This window comes from Calliphora vicina, chromosome 2, assembly GCF_958450345.1.
Source record: "Calliphora vicina chromosome 2, idCalVici1.1, whole genome shotgun sequence".
NCBI lineage: Eukaryota > Metazoa > Arthropoda > Insecta > Diptera > Calliphoridae > Calliphora > Calliphora vicina.
Genome location: NC_088781.1, coordinates 30,493,058 through 30,515,259, shown reverse-complemented (window position 1 = coordinate 30,515,259; position 22,202 = coordinate 30,493,058). Strand labels below are relative to the sequence as shown.

Below are 22,202 nucleotides of genomic sequence, written 5' to 3'. Positions count from 1 at the left end.
AACGGAGCACGGAAATTGAAGTCAAGTTTTATAAAAAAATATTCTTGCTGCATAATGGATGACGAAACGTATGTTCTGGCAGATTTTTCGCAACTTCCAGGTCAAAAATTTTATGTTGCAGATGCTCGAGGGAATGTTGAAGAAAAGTTTAGGACCCAAAAGCAGACAAAATTTCCCAGAAAGTTCTTGGTATGGCAAGCAATATGCAGTTGCGGCAAAAGAAGCCACTCATTTGTTACAACGGGCTCTATAAATACCGAAATTTACATCAAGGAATGTTTACAAAAAAGGCTGCTTCCATTCATAAGACTTCATAATGTGTCCACTTATTTTTGGCCTGACTTGGCATCCTGTCACTATGGCAAACAAGCCCTTGAGTGGTACAAGAACAATAATGTGGTATTTGTACCAAGAGAGGCAAATCCTCCAAACTGCCCGGAGCTAAGGCCAGTGGAGAGATATTGGGCTCTTGTTAAAAGAGAATTGAAGAGTACAAAAAAGGTGTCCAAAAGTGTGGTAGATTTTAAACGGAGATGGACTACATGTTCGAGCAAAGTGACAGAAAGCACTATAAAAACGTTAATGGAAGGGTTTCCGAAAAAGGTTCAAAATTTCATCACTAGTGATTAAAACTATAAAAATAATTTTTTTTGTAAATTGTAATAATAATTTCAATCAAATAAAAAAAAATTAAAGCTGTAAGTTTAGTGGTTTCTTTTTTATAAACATATATGTATGTTAAGAATTTTTCGATCTCACTCCTTACAATGAACATTAGTAAAAAAAATCATCCTGAAAAAATTTTAGGTAAATCGGTTATGGCTAAGACGTGCCGCAAGCCCTCTGAAGTTTTGAGATGCATTTACAAGGGGAAAAAAGGCATTTTTTTCAGTTTTTGTAAAAAATTTAGCATTAACAAATGACTTTTGCAATTTAATTTAAAGTAATAGTAATGTGTACGCAATTGTCGTTATAATGAGACATAAAAAACAGAAATTGGTCAAAAAATTTTAAAGTTATTAAATAATCGCCAGGCCATTAACGTATCTCAGGCAACTAGAACAAGAAATGTAGGAACAAAATTATCATATTTTGATAAATATTAAAATAAAAGCATTTTTACTTAAAATATGTCCATATTTACTTGTATATGAGTTTTTGTCTTCGTAGGATACCGTTAACCTATTCTTAGGGATGAACAAAAAAATAAAATTTTTTTAACGACAGTTTCAAAACTCCATTTTCAAATTTTTAAAAATTTTGTTAAACAAATTTCAGAATTTTTTGATCATCTCATTGGGATTTATTAAGAATATAATAGGGAATAAAAATGTGAAAAAATTATGAAAATATCTCTTACAGTTTTTCCGTACCTGCGATTTAAATTTTGAAATTTTCGAGAAAAACTCTTACTCTTATGAATTTTAAGCAAAACTTATTCAGAATATTATAGACCAGATAATCCTAAATATACTCTGAAACTTTTACTAAAATCGGAAAACGTTAACCCTTAAATCGTGAAGGTCAAAGGTCAAATTTTTCAATATTTCAATTTATTTTTACTATTTTTTGACGCTAAAGAAAAAATTTTTATCAAAAAAGTATAATCAAGTCCCAGTTTCTATGTTGTTCTACATTAATTACTTGGCTGAGGTGTTTTCGAGTTGATTAAAAGTTGTTAAGCATCGTAGGCGGAATTGGGATCAGTGAGTGGCACCTCATAGTCTCTATTTTTTAATAAAAATCGTCAAAAATTTATTTATGATCCGAATGAGTTGAAATTTATAACGTAGATAGTTCTTGAGAAAGCCTATAAAAACATGCTTACATGTGTAGATTATCCCTTTTAGTTCAAAAGATATTTTTTAATTTTGCTCGAACTTTTTTCGGTTTTTAAATATGAAGGGCCTACAAAAGTCGAAAAAATCTTTTAAAATATCTTCTATATTTGTGATAAAACTCTGAAGAAAATAAAACCGTCCTTATAAAAAGTTACCCATCCAAAGTTGAAACATGTAAAAAGAGTTTTACATTTTTTTCCCAAAAAAGATCCTATAATTTTTTGTTATAGAAAAATATTTTCTTCGGGACTATACACAATTTTTTAATGATCTACAAAGACAACTTAATGCAAATACGTGTGAAGTGAAAATTGGTTCACATAAGAGGACATTGAGCCTCCCAGCCCTATCCAAAATTGGCAAATTTTTAAACAAAATTTTAGGTTTGAATAAAAATTCTAAAAACGCAAAGCACCTATCCTCGAGAATGCTTCATATCACGTTGTGATATGTTGTTTAATATCACACTTTAAATAATGTTAAAGTGGGTACTTTTCTTTACACATTTTCCCCGTTTGAGAAATTTTGGTATTTAAAAATAAAGAATGGCAATAACTGTAATGACGTTGATTTATGGGTATTCAGATCTATATCAGTTGCAAATTTCGTTATGATAACTTTAATTTTAGTTTCGTTATGATAATATGATAATTTTAGTTCCTTTAGCAACATAAACTATTTATATTGGGGCTTTTAGAAATTAGCAAATAAAGGTCATCAAAATACATAGAAATAAAGTAACCAATATCCTCTAAAATCTAACAATTATGTTTGTATTTATAAAATTAAATGTTTACTTTACTCTTTTGAGCCATATTCACGACAATTAATGTACATATATAATCTAAAATTTAATGATTAATATTGTGGTGATTATAATTAACATTGGCGAAAAACGTATGCTTTTAGTATGGTTTATGAACATGCGTTTACATATATTTTTATCATCAAAAGCAAAAGCAACTTATGTATTATATTGCTATGATAACGGTTTATTTGAACAGTTCATGAGAAAGTCGCCTTTGGAGCTGTTTCACTTATTTTTTGATGAAGAAATTATGGAACTAATACTGATGAATACGAATGAGTATGTATTGGAGTTAGTAGCTAAATCTAGGTGTTCCAATTGTGTTAAAAGTCTTGACAATCTTTGAATTTCGGTGGATGAAAAAATTTCTGCATATCAGTACTAATAATACTTTGTGGATAAAGCAAACAATTTATGCAATTAGGAGTTTTTAGTGAGCATTTGTCAATTGACGAATAAATGGTGCCATATTTTGGAAGGCATTGGAGCGAAATGTATATTAGAAATAAGCCCATTCATTTCGGCTTAAAAATTGTGGGTTCTGGCTTCATAAGATGGATATATGTTTTGCTACATGCCTTATGCTGGTTCTTAGGAACAGTATTGCATAGAAATTGGACTTGAAGCTCGCATGATCCTGAGTTATCTGGAAATTTTGAAGCTTTCAAAATGATATTTTGCGTATTTTGACAATGTAATATCAAACTACCGTATAAGTGTTAGAGACAAAACTGGCCTCCTTTCCTAATGCTGTAGACTCAGCTGTTGGAAATGTCTGGAAGTTGCATAGTCTTTTGTGCAGAGTTGGAAATGCTATAGGGAAATCGAAACTTCTTGTTTGCGAGAATAAAAACAGAGGGACTAAGAAAAAAAAAACAAACAAATGTGATGCAATACGGCATGAAGATAATAAGACGATGTAATCAACGCCAAAGTCACACTCCATTTATATGTAAGAAGTTCGAAATGTTTTGTTTACATATTCCGCCGATGGTGATTATAATTACCACTCAGTTTCTTAAAAACTGTAAAACCCACTAACTTCAAAATCTGGAATTTTCTTAAATAGCATAAAAATAGGTTCAATAAAAAATTTTAGGAAAATCGGTCAACGGGAACTTGATGCGGCGAAAAATGGGTTAAAATTCAATTATATTTGTTTAGTTTTTAAGGTAAATGACGTTCGAAAAAATTATAAAATTATTTAAGTTTACCAAAATATTAATCTTTAAGTCTGAAGGTTTTCATCAGTACTAAATACTTATACAAAAATCTTATATTTACTTTTCAGAAACTCCACAAACCTTGCCTCCTTTCAATAATTTTAAGTTCTTTTTTGCATCAAAAAATAGTAAAAATAACTAAAATTTTGTAGGTCACTTTGTACCTTTGTGAGCTATTTAAAGTCCTTACACTTGCTCAGATTTCATTGATATGTTCACAAGCTTTACCCTAGCTACAACTAAATATTGTTAGTGAAAAATTAGGAGTCCCTGTAAGTTATTCTAAAAAAAATGTCTTCCTACACTTATTTTTCAAAAAAGGAAAAAGCAATTGTTTTGGGAAAAAAATTTAAACAAAATTTATTTTGTGAACTCTTAGCTATATTATTGTTATATATAGTTAAGCGATATCACCAAGTATGAACTATCTGTAGGCCTAAAACTGATGACACCTTATTTTGAAGGCCAGCTGATTTCATAATTTTTGGAGGCCCATAAAAAAAATTTGTGAATAAGCCCTTAAAATACTATATTGGTAAAAAAAAAACGTATACTCGTAAACTTTTACGAGTATAATAATAAATTGGAACATTGATTTTTGTTTTGTTTGCTGAAATAAAGTTGAAGCACGTCAAAGTCAAATAAAAACTTAAAACAGATTGTCCTTCAAAAGGAATAAAATATAAAATTAATATTTTATTGTTAAGGACGACCAAACAAAAATTAAATTTTTGATAACTTTTTCGGAAGAACTTGTAATAGAGATGTGACACAAAGATTGTAATAAAGAAATTATAAAATTTAAATATTTTTGTTTCTACATTTTTAAAATAGTAGAATACAGATGCAGATTCAAATTTCTTATTTAGGTCATTTAATCTCAAGCTGTAGAATTGAAAATCTTCATCAATTTTAAACATCAAACAAGCTTTATCTAAAAAAACACAAAATTAGATTCTTCCTATTCTTTAAAATATTAAATTTCTAAAAGCAAATTTTTTAATACAACATGATTATATAATAAGAAAAACATTTACTCTACTTTTGACCGCTAAGTATTTTACATTAATAATATTTATTACATGAGTAAATTTAAATTACTTTTTATTACTGTCTTACATTCTTCCACTCTTATTTGTTACATTTATTACAATTTACCAACTAAATTTCTATTTTTTTTTTTTGCTAACATTTTCCTTAACTATTCTTGAAGCGAGTTTTCTTGGAAAAATAATAAAGGAAAAAAATGCTACTTTGAAATCAATATAAATTCTAGCAATGAGTTTTGCTTTTATTGCATTTTTTTGCTCTCCTCATTACAAATTGAAAAGTATGGTTGGTTGGTAAAGGAAAAAATTTCTATTTTGTAGTTTCTTTGTGTAAAAATAAATATAATCTAAAATAAACAAATAGTTTTTCAATGTTCTCTGGTTTTGATTCCCTTTCAATATAAATTACTTAATAGTAAGCAGGGGTTGGCAAACTTTTTACAGCAAATATTTGAATTATTGGAATATTTTTGCATTCTATTTGAAAAATAAAGTAATGATTTATTAGTATAGGGGAGCAATTGTAGATAATTTTATATTTATAAATGCAAATTGCAAGGAAGTTTAATTTCAAATAAGCTTTTAGTACATAATGAATTCAAAAGTCAGGTTACTCAATATAAAATCATAAGGCGTATGAGTGATATTTTTTACAATGAAAATATTGTCCTGTATATTTTCAAAAAACTTCCCATGGATGCTTACAACTTCATCGGTAATTGAAATTTTTCTTAACATTAATATTTTATTTGAAAATCTTTAAATTTCTATAAATATTGGTACACTTAGGCGTATGATTGATTTATAAGAACAATTATCAGTTATACGTACTGTGGTCCCATCATTTATCTTTTTTTGAAAATCTTTAAATTTTTATGAATATTAGTACACTACAGCGAATGATTAATGTACGAAAATAATTATAATTACACAGGTCACAGGCTTGAGAATAGAAAGATTTTTTTTTAATTTTTTAAGTAAAATTATAAATTTTGTTAGACGTTTCTCCACATAATTTATGATAACTCAAAAAAATTAGTCTTATATTATTAAAATAGTTAAGCAACTTGCTTAATCCTTTTATATATTTCATTTTATTCGGCTCAGTAGTTTCGGAGTTATAGTAACAAATTGTAGCAAAAAAATATATTTTTACGTGAAAATAGCAAATTTTATTGTTTTAAAAAAATCATGAAAAATCTAAACCGGCAGAAATTGCTCAGATTTATTGCCTTATCACAAAGCCACATGTAATAGAAACAAAACGAGATATTGATCATAAAAATTTATGAATTTTTTTCGAATTTCTTACAATAAAGTGAATTCGCTCATTTTCACAAAATTTTTGTTTTTTGTTTGATATACATAAAATTGAGTAGTTAATGTTCTTCTTTCGAATGATTGAAATTTGAAAACATTTTTCCCATGCTATGTACAAATTTTCACATATATATTGTATTTCAATCGGCTCAGTAGTTTCGGAATTATAATAACAAAATAAAGCAAAAAATATATTTTTTACGTGAAAATAGTAAATTTTTTTGTTTTAAAAAAATTAGGAAAAATCTAAACCGGCAGAAATTGCTCAGATTTATTGCTTTATCACAAAGCCACATGTAATAGCAATAGGATGAGATATCGATCATAAAAATTGATTTATTTTTTTCGATTTTTTTCACAATTATGTGAATTCGCTCATTTTCACAAAATTTTAGTTTTTCTTTGATATACATAAATAATAAAATTTGAAAACTCCCCATGGCAAATACACATTTTCACATCGAAATTCATTTAATTTTTACGATTACGATAGCAAACTAATAAACGCTCATAAAAGTGGGAACACGCTGAATTGCTCATCTTTTCCGTTGGCTACCTGTAAAGGATGATTTTTTTGCATAAAATTCCTTAATGTTTTTTAGGATTCTTGGGAATAACAAAAAATTTGCAGCGCTCACAAACTGTACCCACACAAAGTGTTATTCCACATTATAGTATCAGTATTTATAAGAATTCCTTGAGCCGTTTTATTTTATTCAGTGAATCAGCTTTAAAAGCTATAGATGATCATTGTGGAAATAGTTTTGTTTTTCCTTAAATTATTCATGAGACTTCTAGAAGATGGCGCTGTGTATATAACTAGTAACAGCAAGTTGTGAGTGAGACAATATAACGTAAGCACCGTTTATATTAACATGAAACGTATTACCAGTGTGGTTTAAAAGTTTGTAATATAAGTGTGTGTATTAAAAGAGAGTGACTATTTAAATAATTGTGTAATTTGAATAAATACAGAGTGGTTACAATTTTACTTGGAGCTTCTATTTGCATTTAAAAGAATCCGAAAATAAACCACCATTTTTAAAAGGTTAAAACGTAACATTTCTTAAAATTTGTTTGCTTTAAATATGACTATTTTAAATTATTTCAATTACTTATATACTTATTTCTCATATCACTCATTTCTCTGACACCTTAGCACAAACAACATCTCCTGTAGAAATATAAAATAAATGTATTAAATTTAATTTAAACTAAACTTAACACAAAACTTTGACAGTGAGATAAAATTGTAAAACGATTCTCCAACACTGTCTTACATTATCTATTACTGTAGATGAACAGCAAAGTTTAAACACCATAAGTATTCGAACCAAAAAGAACTTTGTAAATCTCAAAGGAAATCAATAAATAAAGTAAAACGAGAAAAAGAAAAACTAAAAGGAAAATTTATTTCAAACGCATCTGATATTTCAGATGTGTTTGTGTTATACTAAGTATATTTGTGTACAACAGAGAGCAAAATAATAATAATTTCTAATTTCAAAAATTGTATCAAGAAACTTTAGCTCAAGTAACAAATTGAAATACTCAAAGGGTTATAGATCAGTTTCTATAATCTAAGGACTTCAAACTAGACTAGAGGTTGAATGAGTTCTCCTTTTTAAAAGGATATATAATACAAAACAATTATCAATTGCAGAAAAATGTATCTAAAAAGTTAAGGCTTATAGTTTTTTTTTTAAGTTCTTCCAATAATAATCATACTTTTGCAACCGCAGGTTTTTAGATTATGTTTGTAATTATTATTAAAATTTATCATTTACGGTAATTTCAAATTTATTTATTGTTATTGTGCTACAATTTTCTCTTCCGCTATCATACACACATACCGCATCAGTAATCAGACGGAAATAGTATTGCTTTGGAAACCAAAACACAGATAAATAATAAATACTAAATAATGCCAGTTATAAGGAAAATACTCTAAGTCAAGAAATCATATAATTGTGTTACACATTTTCTTCTAGCATTATCCTATCACATCAATAAATAACAGCTAAATATTCTACACATTTAAGTTCAAAACATTAACTTTATCTCAAAACGAATAAAACATGACTTAACCCACTTTCACTATCACTGGCACAACTGCAGTTTTAGCATAAAGGTTTATTTATTGCACAATAAACAATACAACAACAACAGCAATACATAAATAAATGAAATACTTTAACTTGAACAATACAAAAATACAAAATAAGAAATAGAAACTACAACTATGTATGTCGAAGCCAGTCGTTTTACTTTGAGATACTTTCTTCCATTTAGTGTTTTTCTTTCTTGTCTTGTCTTATCTTAGTTTTCTTTTTTGTAGGTTGCATTAGAAAAAATATTGTTTTAAGAAAAAACTTTTCTCTACTTTTACACATGATCTTGCCATACTCGAGGGAGAATTGGCACGAAATGTTTAGTTGCGTTTCTAAGGCAAAAAAAATATATGAGCACAGTGAATTTGATTTGGAGAAAAGGAAAAAATGTAGAAAAAAACTCAAGGTAGAATAATACATGCCTGTGAGTATATGATGACTCTTGAGGTTTGTGTATAATTTGTATTCATAAAAATATATACATGTTCATTGACAGTGGATGTAAGGTGACATTGAATAATATTAATATCATTATTTTGCTCAATAGTTGTAGTTTTTAAAATGTGCAGATTTGAAAGTTTAAAGAACTTCCAACAATTTGTGTTATTTCGTCAACAATTATACTGTTCCATAGATACGCAGTGCAATGTTGCAATTAACACATCATCCAAATGGGCTTATTTTGAAGACACAATATAATTGAGAACAAGGCACTGCTAGCTCGTTACTCCTTACAGTGAGACCTTTTTTTTATCATGCATCATTAATTATGTTCGTGGTCCTGCCATACATATATTTTGTTAAAATGTTTACTTTAAAAAACAATTCCCAAATTATTATTAAAAATTACTTACGCTTTCTTAATGATTTTCATATCCATACACAGTTTTATAATACATGTGTAAATTACCTATATACTTATTTTAAGTATAAGTGGATTTTATTTTAAATTTTTCATGTTACGAATCCCCTGTGCATTTCTTTATTGTTAAAGCCCAAATATGTATGTTATACACTTTTCATGTATGCACATTAGACCTGCTCTTGATATATAGATTTGCTTTGGATTAGCTTTAGTTTGTTAAGTGTGAAGCAGCTTTAAAAGCTATAGTTGTAGAAATAGAACATTCCAGTTTTTACGTTAGTTTATTCATTTAAATTGTTGTGTATATTTAAATAAATAAAGAGTTGTCACAATTCTAAAACTAATTGTCACTTTTATTTGCACTTAAATAGAATCCGGTTTATTCAAAGGAAATAATAACGTAAATAATAACATTTAAATGTTCTCTGCTTTAAGATTGTTTTAAATTCTTTCAATTACTGTATATTTATTTTTCAGCCTTATTCTGTTCTTTGGTAGATAAATCCAATTGCTAATTTATGGTAAATCAGGTAAAAAAAACATTTATTTTGCAAACGACCAAAAAACTCTTAAAGGAAAATACCTAAGCATTCTTTTGAGCAAAAAAAATAATAAAAAAGGTCCCATTTTGAAAAAAAATTAACAAAGTTTTTGACTTTGCAAAAAAAAAGTCAACAAATTTTATATCTTGTGTTACAAAACACGTATTTTGATATATATCCCACTCGCATACTACTAAGCGACCACAAAGCTCTTCAAGGAAAAGCTCTAAACTTTCTTTTGAAAAAAGATATAATTTTTAAAAAAAAATTCAAAAATGTCTTTGATTTTGGAAAAAAAAATGTCAAACAATTTTGATTTTGTATTTGTTTATCTTTTTTTTTTAATGATTGGGACACATTTTGCTAAGAACAATAAGTAAAAAGTTACATGGGTGAAAAAAAACGCCTGTTTTGAAAAAATGACAAATTTTGACCCCCTCTAACTCAGAGAGTTCGTGAGCGATCTTATTGAAAGAACATTCTTATCCCAAATTCAGGAATATAGACACCTCCGCCCAGTATATCCATTTTTTGACCTTTCCGTATAGATGGATAGCCCCATTAAACCAGATTTCATACTGAACGTGATTGAAAAATCAAATGTCTAGAGGTGGGTGCAGCAATCAATATGATTAGAAAGATGTTGAATACTTCATATTATGCAAACATGTCGTGTCCAGTGCCAACTTCTTGGCCATTAAATCTACCTGTAACCTGTTTAGTGAAAAGCAGCTTTGTCGCGGTAGTACGCGATGGCCCTGTTATCAGGATTGCCATACGTTTCCTGTCGTCGGTATAATGTGTTATTACTTTTACCATGCATATTTCACGTGATGTTTTATGGAAATTTTTAGAATATTTTGATGTTTTGTGGAAAATTTTTAGAATATTACCTTTAGTCCTAAACGACGATTCAATGAGTAGATCAGATATGGAAGCTACTCTTCCTCCGAATCAAGATCCTGCAAAAGATCTCGAATTGCTTCCCAACACTCAGATGGTGGAAGCAAATATAGAGAAGGAGAAAAACTTGATGGAGAAGGACAAAGTGAAAAGGAAGAACAGGAAGACAGACGATCAAGGTACGGAAACTCTCAAGAAGAAGAAAATCGATGTGGACGAGGAAATCAAGAAAGCAGGTATAATGAAAGGGGAAGTAACACACATATCCATTTTGTCTTTACTGCTGATAATATGGACGAAAGAATTTCTGTTAGAGATCAATTCGACTATAGAGACTTTGATTTGTCTCTCCTTGAAGAAGAAGCAATACGAGGCGAAGAAAGTTCTACATACCTGTCCATTTCCCACCACCAGACAGAGGCTCCATAGAATTTTCACGTTCTAGGGTCTAATACCCCACCTCATGGCTATGGCCATTTTGCAGACATACATAGCCGTCATGGGCTTAGACGCTCTCGCCACAGTATTGAGTTTCCAGGATAAATTCCTGTCGAGGATTATGCCCAAGTATATTGCACGAGTAAGCTTACATGGATGCCCTGTCGTCGAAGGAGAGCTATTCAGCCATTCAGGTTAACAGCACTGCTACCAACCACATTAAACTTACAAGTAGTGGCAAGGAAAGAGTGGGAGTAGAATGATAGAAAGGTATGGAAAGAGAGGAGAGATGAGAAGGAAATAAACGTTTTGGTCCGCGGGTTTTAACACTAAAGAAAATAGAAAGAATACGTTAACACTAAGTGACTATTTGTTATAAAATCTATCCTATCACTAATTTCATCCATCTGTGATCATTTGTTATAAAATGTATCACAGAATTATAATAATTGGCTATATCAACCTTGAATTTTCTCCATTGGATATCACTTAGCGTAGGTGTCCATAATGGAGCAGAGTATGTGCTTCTCCAATTTTCAATGTTCTCAAATGCTGTTAAAAATTATTTTGGTGTGAATTTTCCAGTTTAAAACATTCATAAATTTTTTGAACAATCCTAATATATCCACATGCATATGAATACATATATTAAAAATATACATAGAGGAGTAAGTGCTTTAGAAATACAAATGTTAAGAAAGTTTAACGTTTACTTTGAAAGATAAAAAAAACTTTGTGTTAGTAAAGGAAATATTCTACGAAAAGTAAATCCCCTAATGAGGAAGTAAGCCTAATAGGCAACAATTGCTCAATTTTCAAAAGAAGATAACTCTTATATATAGAAAGGGGTTCCACAGAAAAAATAACAAAGTGATGCTTTTTCTACCAATCTAATTAGCATAAAACGCTTTTGAGTGATAACAAAAATATAAAAAGAGGGAGTAACAAATTAACTTGAAATTTTAAAGGAACTAAAAAGGGATGGGAAATTAAACTAAATAAATTTGGATAAAAATCCAAAGAATTATTCAGAGTTATATATTTTAAATTTCTACTAGTTTTGTGTAGTAAAAGAAAAATTAACTGTTGAATTATAAACGAACCAAAATCATGTCTTCTGTAAGCAGTAAGGTAAGCAGTGTAAATGAACTGCTTACCACTATGCTTTTAGTTAAGTAGTTCTATTGCTAGTATAACTAAAGTTTTAGCATACCTTCCTTAGGCACACAAAACTTTTTCAGATTTTCTAAGCTTTATATCTGCTTTCACATGAAATACTTACTTATTCAAAAAAAAATATATATTTTATTTTAAACGCATGTGCTGCCAATTGCTTGCATGTATGTGGTTCACTCTGATATCAATTTTCCGCTTTAAAAAATAAAGTTTCCTTTACGTAAAACGTAGTCGAGAGTTTTTCTCTCCACTTGCCACGTTGCTGTTGCTGCAAAATCTTTGCTTTTGTTAACCAATACGTTTCACCTGTTCAAAAGTGTTTCTGGAATTTCTTGCAATTTTTTTCAGGTTTTCCGTTGCTAAATGTATTTGTAAATATACATTTTTTTCCTTCACTTTCCTCTTTTAATGTTCATACTTTGAAGTATTTATTCTTTAGTTTTATTTAAAATTTATTGCTGCACTTTGTGCTGTTTGATGTGACTGTGTTCATTTCGTATGTATGGCTTGTGTTGCATCATCACTGGGTGTGTGTGTGTGTTTTTTTTTTAAACGTATATTGTATCAGTTTGTTGTGCAACATTTTTGCAAAAACTTTTGGTTTTAAGTGCATTTTTAAGAAGAGTTCCATAGTGCCAAGTTTTCTTTTAGTTTTTTTTTTTTCTACCAACGACTATCTTTTGTTAGTCTGGTGCAACAGTTGTGTGTTGAGAAAGAGCAGTGAATTTTAACAATATAATCTTTAAAATGTTCTTATATATTTTGCTTTATTTGAAATCTTCACTGCTTGTGAATGCTAGTGTGTAGTAGTTATAGTCATGATTTATGTTATTCCTATGTAGTTGTGGTATTGTGAAATTGTTTTCAGACATGTAATTGCCGACAAATTACATGATTCTCTAAAATGGAAACTGTTTTAAAATATATTAAGTTCGTGCTTAAAACAATTTTTACACTAAACGGTTCAAATGAGCATAATACAATACTCTATAACACATATGAAGAAAATCAAAAATTTTTAAGAATTTTTTAAGTTTTATTCATCAGGCCTGTAATTCTTTAGTATTTCGAAATGTAATAAATTAGTAACACATATCGTTAGAGCTTAGAAAAAAACCTTTGAATGTTTTTTTTTTTTTGCCCCCTATCTATATCAACTCATAAAATATAACAAAACGCGATTGCAGATTTTGCTTCTATAGACCCCATTTATATGATGTTTTATGTGACCATATGAGCGTATGAGTAATATTGATATAAGTACTTATCACTACCATTTATACAACAAGGTTACAATAGTCGTACAACAATTTTAAAACAGTTAATAAATGCACATTATTTTCTTCACATATTATTTCTCTTCATAAATATTGATATTCTTAAAAAAAGTTAAAAATTCCAAATTCCAAACATTTTGTATGTTAATTGTTTGCTTTTCATTAACAATTCTCGAACGTATAGCATTTTGAACTGTAACATTTTATTTAAAAACAAATCTATACATTTCTGAAAATATTTCATAAACTTTGAAAAAAAATCGAAAAGCTTTAATAAAAACTAGTAAAAGTGCTATATTTAGCAGTGGCAAATCATATATAACCTTCAAAAAAATATACATTAAGAAAAATTTTAAAAAAAATTTTCGTTAAAAAAAAAAAAAAAAAAAAAAAAAAAAGTTCTAAAAATTATTTGATGAAAAAGAATTTTTCTGATATAAAATGTTTGTGAAAAAAATTGAGTAAAACAATGTTGGTGAAAAAATTGGAGAATAATTTAGTTGGAAAAAAAATAATAGTTCAGCCATTTGTGATCCGATTTTCTCGATTTTTAATAGCTATTTATGTTGGAATATTGCGGCTGTGGAATATAATCGAACATCGCTAATCGACTCCGATATCTATAACGATCCAGAATATATATACTTTGTGGAGTCGCAAATGAAAAAAGTAGAAATTACATCCGGAATGGTAAACTTGATGAAGCGTTTAAAAACTCAAAGTTTTTCCATTACAGTTAATTTAAAAATAATTACAGAGTGCAACACGAACAAAAATAACCATATACGGACACCACTACGTGATAAAAGACCAAAACAAACGGCCCATGTCGCCCAAAGACTTGGTGACTCGGAGTCATTTTTGCAAAAAAGTGATAATTTTCTCAGACTCATATCTTGCAAACACTTCGGAATATTGATATACTCTCTGAGGCAAAGTTGTAGCCATTGTCAACTTCGATATCAAATTCGCAAAAAACTTAAAAAAATTTGATTTTTTACCTTTTTTCTTCGGTTCAGTTCCATAGGTAGCAATCCGTTCAAAATTCAAGGAAACAATCAACTACAAGAATGTACCTAATATCTCTATAAACAACTTTCTAGAACATATGAACTTCCTAGGAATGATTCTTAACACCGTTTAGGCAGGTCAGTATAAGTTAGTAAGAAAACACCAAAGAAATTAAGTGTTTTGGCCCAAAAACTATTAAATTATTATAAACTAAAGCATATTATTAGGCAGCTATAAAAATGTATTTCGAATTTTTTAAAGTTTTTTGCGACTTTGATCTTGAAGATGAAGTTTTTTTATTTTACGGTATCTCGAAAACTATTGGAGATATCGTAACGAAATTTCACAAGGTTAAAACAATGGCGTTGTGATTTACAATTGTTCAGCTTCGTAGGCGGAGCTTCTTGGGCTAGTGGTTGGCCCATCAAAATTGGTCACCTCTGGTCTCACATTTTTTTTAAAAATCGCCAAAAATCTACTAATGTTCCAAATGATATTGAAAATGTAAATAGTCCTTGAGAATATCTATAGAAACTGTCCTCTCATGTTAAGTTATCTCTTTTAGTTCAAGAGATATTTAGGTTTATTTATTTTTTTAATTTAGCTCGATAATTTTTTTGGTTTTTTAGGGCCTACAATTTTTTTATTTTTTTAAATATCGACTATATTTGCGATATCACATCTTCAGTTAATTCTAAAATACTTAGTAACAACACATATAGATAATATAATAAATATGAGAATCTTTAGGGATACAGATTTTAGTTATTTATTACAGAAACTAAACAATTGGTGATTGCAGCATTTGCTTCTATATCCCTCAGCTTTAGCATGAATACAAATCGGCATTTACAAATAAACAAATTTTAAAAAATATTCCACAAAATTTTATATTTTTCTCATATGAATAACTGTTATATTTATATAAAAATAATTTAAAATTTTATTTATTCATATATTTTAAACATAACAGAAAAAAACAAGGACATATATGAAAAATCCGTTTCCCTTAAAGTTGTTTACTCTGGTTATTCAATCATTAGCTAATTTTATAAAACTAAAACTCTTCACAGATACTTTTGGATGTCTGACAAAAAGCGTTTGCCAATATTTAAAACTGCATAATTTGTCCACTTTATGATGTGTCAATGTCATGAATAGCTTGAAAAAATTTTATTCACATTTAAGTAAACAAAGAAAGTAAAATAATTAATTAATTAAAAGTTTTAATTTAAAGCTGCAACACAAAATAAGTAAACAATATTAAATTCTCCATATTAAAACATTCCACATTTAATTAATTTTAAAATAAGTAAATACTTACAAAATATATTTAACAGTTTTTGTTATCGTTTCTTATTCTCAACTGACATTTGAAACAAACATTTACTGCTAATACATCGTCTACAATACACAGTACAAATAGTTTTGTAGTAAAACATAAAAACATACGTATTGTATACAGTTTTAACAATACATAATCAGTATGTTCATATCTGTATAAATGCACTTACATTTAAAATAACACATGTCCGGAGTAAATTGCATTTTTCATTGCAGTCAATGTATTTATGTGTTTACTAGGGTATTCAATCGATTAACCGTTAATCGGTTAACCGATTAATTTTGGACGGTTAACTGTTCGAATAATTCAAAATTGGCGATTTTCAAATAACGAATAAACCGATTAATTTGTGTCGATTAACCGATTAACCGAAATGTATTCTTTTTTGCACTTTATATAGAAATATAGTTTTAAACACACAAAGTTTATTTCTTAACTCGTAAAGATTCCCTTCTAGCAATAGTGTTTTTAAGTATAGTACGAAAACTGACTAAGGAATTTGGAAATGACCCTTATTTCTAGAATGTTCTATGATGATTTTTGTCCTAATGAGTCGGAGGACGATATGGTAATAGACGAAACTGAAGACATTACTGAAACGAGTCTTTTATCACAACTTAAAGAAAGTATTAAAGTATTTAAAATCTAAAAAAATCCATGGTATAATGGAAGATTTTATATGAATAGAAAAAACTAAAAAAATATCATGTCTTACTTTCGATTTCTCCAACATCTACAATCAGTCAGATCAAATTTTATTAAAACTAAAAAAAATCATTTAAATTACATTATTTTTTAAAAGATTATTTCAGAATATCTCCCTAAAATCCTAAAAAATCACATGTTTATTTATTGTTTTGTTGAAATGTTATGTTTTGTTCGTTTTTTATGTTTTTGTTCTTTTTATTAACAAAATGCTTATATAAATACACAAAATTCTTGTTTTTCTTTTCAATTTAAAATTAAAATGGAAATTATTCGGTTAATCGAATAATTTAAATTTAACCGATTAAATCTAAACCTCGATTAATTATTTGCTCGATTAACCGATTAAATCAGAAACCCGATTAATTGAATACCCTAGTGTTTACTCAAGACATATGTATATCGACATTAGGCTGATCCCAAAAAAAATGTTTTTAATATATACATCTAAAATTCAAGTATAAATATTGGCTCTCACTGTTATACCCTACACCACCACAGTGAGGAGGTTATATAGGGTTAGTACTGAAGTTTGTAACGTGCATAAATATTGTCCCAACACCCACCTTAAAGTATACCAATCTTCTCACTTTCTGAGTCGATTAAGCGATGTCCGTCCGTCCGTCTGTCCGTTCGTCCATGTAAACCTTGTAACCAAACTACAGGTCGAAATTTGGAAGATAATTCGAATAACAAAATTAGGCACAAGCTCTTCTATTGCCCCAGGACTAAGCCTATTGAATTTGGTCAGAATCAAATAACTAATGAGACCTTAGTTATATTAGTTATTAGATATCCAAATCAAATTTAGCAAAAATAAGTTTTATATAAGCCGGATATAATTTTGCGATGATCGGTACCATATTGTAGATCCTCTTCGAAAATCACTTTAACATCTCTTAAAAATGTTGGTATTCCAATAAACTTCAACACAAATAATTTATATATGTATAAAAGTCATGCCACTAAATTTTATAACGATCGGTCCATAATTTGTCATAGCTCTCATATAATGGCCACTTCCGAAAATCCTTTTAATGAGTATAGATTTCTTATAAATGTTGCTATTCAAATAAAATTCAACACAATTAGGTTTCATATATCTATACACAAGTCATGACAAGTCAAGCTAATTTCATGGCGATTGGTCCATAATTAGATTGGTGTATGGTATCATATGGTCGGGCATGACCGACTATACTTTCTTACTTGTTTTTTAATGAATTTAATTTATGAAACATCTGAGAAACGCACACCGAACTGCATACAAATTTTGCAACGCGAGTTCAAACCTTTACAATTATTTATGAATTAATTTAAGATTGAACTTTAAGATATTAAAAATACACAGACAGAATTATAGCTAAAAAATTTTCAAACAATTTCAGAGCTAATGTGTTTTGGGCCACTTTTTCGAGGGTGGCTGGCCATACAATATTTTCCTTCCAGTCGTTAATTTTTGCCGATTTATAAGAATAATCCAGTGACTTCAGGTGGTCCCACACGAAATAATCGAAAGGTGACAAATCGCCCAACTTTGGAGGTCAATTGACAGATCCAATTTTCGAAATCAAGTTATCGCCAAATTTTGATTTCAATAAATTGATGGTAGCCATCGTCGTATGACAAAACGGTCTAAATACTAAGAAAAAAGGCTAAAAAGTGGCTAAAAAAGTGCTAAAATTTTTAATTAAAAAATTACATATATTTGAAACAAAAAACAACTTAGAATGTTACACAGAAAAAAATTACGACAAATCAATTGTCATATTAAATACCAAATTCGTCAATACAATGATTTTTTTAATTGAAAAGGCACCAACAACCGATATTGTAAATACAAAAAATAATTTAGTTGATAAAAATTGTTAAAACTTAACAAATATTTTTAAATAACGAGTCTGTTTTTTTGAACAATTAATATGTTAACAATTAGACGAAATTTCAAATATTTTTATTATATATGTGTATTCTTATTATTACAAACTTATCATTTTATTAGTGTTGCTGTAGTCAACCTTTGGTTAACAATTTAGCTATGAATGTTTTTTTTTTTTTTTTTTTTTTTTTTTTTTTTTTTGTTCAATGAATCAACACCAAGGAGAAAGAAAGAAAAACAAAAAAAAAAAAAAAAAAACATTCATAGCTAAATTGTTAACCAAAGGTTGACTACAGCAACACTAATAAAATGATAAGTTTGTAATAATAAGAATACACATATATAATAAAAATATTTGAAATTTCGTCTAATTTACAAATAATATAAATATGAATTAGGCTTCCCATATTCTAATTCCTAATAATAGTAAGTTAAATAGATGATATTTACAAATAGACCTTGACAATGAAGATTGTTGATGACGCCCTTGGCAGGGTAGAAAATGCATTCCAATTTGCCAATTGTCTAAAATTTTAGTATTCAGTGATATTCTTTGAATTATTACAAATAAATTATAATATAAATGAACTTAAGCCTAATTAAAAATTTACTTTCAAATTATATATATAAAAAGTTCGAATAATTACCAAAAATCTATAAAAGAAAATAAGAATATTTATTCCTGTATGTTGATCCCTTAACTTTAAAATAACGTAATATGGGGCCACACGTATATCATATGCCGATGTTTTTAAAGCCTCGTATTTATCACCTGGCCTGCAAAATCCTCGTATGCAAATTTTTTTATATGAAAGACAAATTATGTATAAAGAATTCCTTTGTGATAACTTCGATGGAGAATATTTTGATAGTTGCATATATATGGAAAATATGCCTCTCATGTAATGCAGAAAAAAATATTCTAAAAATTATACACGTCGCCGAACAGAATTGATTTTCATTGGCAGAAACATAAATTTTGCCATTAGTTAGTAAACATATGAAAACTAAGTTAGCCAAAATATGTAAACATAAATATTTCATTTAAATTTGGGAAAAAGTTAATTTTCTATATTTGATCAGATAAAAATGATCATAGCTAAATTATTATCAATAATGAACTGAATTTTTCTTTCTAAATTGGTTGGATTGTAGTCTTTGAAAACGGTATGTGTTATAAAATATTTGTTAAAGTACTATATTTACGTCAATACATCGCCCAGATAAAGTTAAAAGTATTCTTTTTAACCCTATATATGATTTTATAAAAGCCCGGACCCGCGCGTAAAACATTAACATATTTATTAACAATTTTTATTCTATATTAGTTATGGCATTTTTTTAATATATGGAAGGTCCAACAATTTGTATGTGCTTAAATTGTTTACTGGTTCAACATTTTTAGTTAATTTTTGTCATAATATCCCTGCCAATTTTTTTGAACTGATTTTACTAATTTTCAACAGCAAAAATTTCAGATCATTAGAGTAAATATATAAGTTTTGATTTAGTCAGAAAAATGGCTAAATTAAAATAAAAAAGGCTAAAAAAAATGGCTAAAGGCTAAGTTAATTTTTTTGTGGCTAAACAAGATTGAAAAGGGCTTAATTTAGCGCAAAAAGGGCTAAATTGGCAACACTGGTTAACTATCAAACGTACTCCATAACTTATGGAGTACGTTTGATAGTTAACCCTTTCGTAAATAATATCGGGCTTAAAAAACGACTTTTATATAGCTTAGAGTTCATATGTTACCAGGTCACTTCATTTGTTTTTTGGGTATCATAATTTTTCTGAAGGTTTTTGAGTAAATAAAAATAATGGCATCCTTTTATTTGGAAAATTTTCACTCTTGTGGTGGTTCAACGCACCTAAAGACTCGGATTTTGAGCACATTTTTCTGTAGAGCAAAAACGGTTGAATATATTGAAAATATGATTTCACCACTCAATGAAAAGGAATTTTAAGCTTAGCAAAACGGCACCAATATTTCCTTTCTATCACTAACCATTAAAAAGTTATGAGGCTTCAAGATTATTTATTTAACAAGAAGATAGATAATAATTGGTAATAAAAAGTTTAGACATTTTTTATTAGTTTGCCTTAACAAATCATTTTTAAAGCCACATAACTTTTAAACGGATTGTGATAGAAAGGAAATATTGGTACCGTTTTGATAAGCTTAAAATGCCTTTTCACTACTTTCAGTTTATATATTAATAAATCATTAAAGTAATAGTGTATATCATAAAATTTTGTTCGTAGACTATTTGATATCTGTTATTTTTCCTTAGGTAGTTAGTAAGGAAACTTACCCAATGTAACCGGTATATAAATTCAATGCATTGACTACTTTGGACCAAATATTAGACAGTCTATTTGTAATCTATGTACCGTCAAGTAACCCCTGATTAAGATAAGAATATGTTAAAATAACTATTAAATAAGCTATTTATTGTCACACCAAATGATAGGTAAAATCATTACTTCTGTACGCTCAACCAGAACTGCTGGGATATGAGTAAAGTTACACACATTCCTGTAACTCTAAATGTAAGTACGAGTATACATTTGTTTAACAAAATATCTCATGTTACCAATTACGTTGCAATTATTAATACTTATTTTCTTCTAATTTTGTACTAAAAATAAACAGTATCTTAACGATTCTATACATATCATTCATTGTGGTTACATATAAGAAGTAAATAATATGTAAATGGAAAACATATATCATTAGTTTTCTTTTGAAGAAAGTTAATTAAGTAATATTGTGTTTATTGTAATTATTTAAAGACTTAATTAAAAAGTTAAATTGAAAAAAAAATCTTGAAACCTCAACAAAACAAGTTTATTAGAACTCTTAAATTTATTTAACTACAACCAATATTTAATTATAAAACAAATAAAGATACATATGTACCTCTGTTGCAGATTGTTATATACAAATTGTTTTACCTCGTTTCCAATGTTTTTTATCCTAGTGGGCATTACAATACTATAAACAGTTTTAGCTCATACAAACATTAGTAGTCTGAATATTACCAAATACCATTAGTGATGCCACAAAATAAATAAAATTTAAAATATAAAAAATATATGTGTTAAAGTACATGTAAGTATGACTATGTACGAATAGTATTTGAGAAAAAATCTAATTGAAAAATAAGTTATTTTGCTCATGCCAATTCTGGGAAAAACAAAAAAAAAATAATAATAAATTGTAGTCATACATTTTACACTTCTGTACAAACATGTACTTTGTATTGTACGTACAACTAAAATCATGATTCGTTTGAAATCATGTTTTGTTCATTTTGTTGTGCTTTCATTCAGACTGTTAGATCTTTTTTCATCTTGTTGCCACAAAAGTTTATTTTCTGCTTTAGAGCTAGATACAAACTATGTATGTATATTAGGGAGGGCCTTATTTTACACTTTTGAGATTTTCGATGCCTCCGAAATGCAAAATATTATTAAATTTGGATAAAGTTTAAATGTTGCACATTTTATTATTAGCAATATTTTTAAACAAGAAATGAAAACAATTAATGTTGAAAAAATTTCCAATTAAAAATTTTGTATTAAATTTAGCCATAGATGTTTAAATATAAAAAATTTCTGACATCTATAATCCATTAAACAAGATGCTAATTTTAACAAAATTTAACACGTTCCAAATTTTTTTTAAACAAAATTTCAAAACTGT

General features: G+C 28.1%; 1 protein-coding gene across 1 annotated transcript in view; it reads left to right on the top strand.

The window, feature by feature from the left end:
* Window positions 1-10,558, top strand: part of LOC135950371 (uncharacterized) — a 165,560-nt gene extending 155,002 nt beyond the window's left edge. The window contains exon 11 of the mRNA XM_065499918.1: window positions 10,440-10,558. Within this exon, the coding sequence (XP_065355990.1) occupies window positions 10,440-10,558 (119 nt within the window). The remainder of the gene's footprint in view (window positions 1-10,439) is intronic.
* The last annotated feature ends 11,644 nt before the right edge of the window (window positions 10,559-22,202 follow it).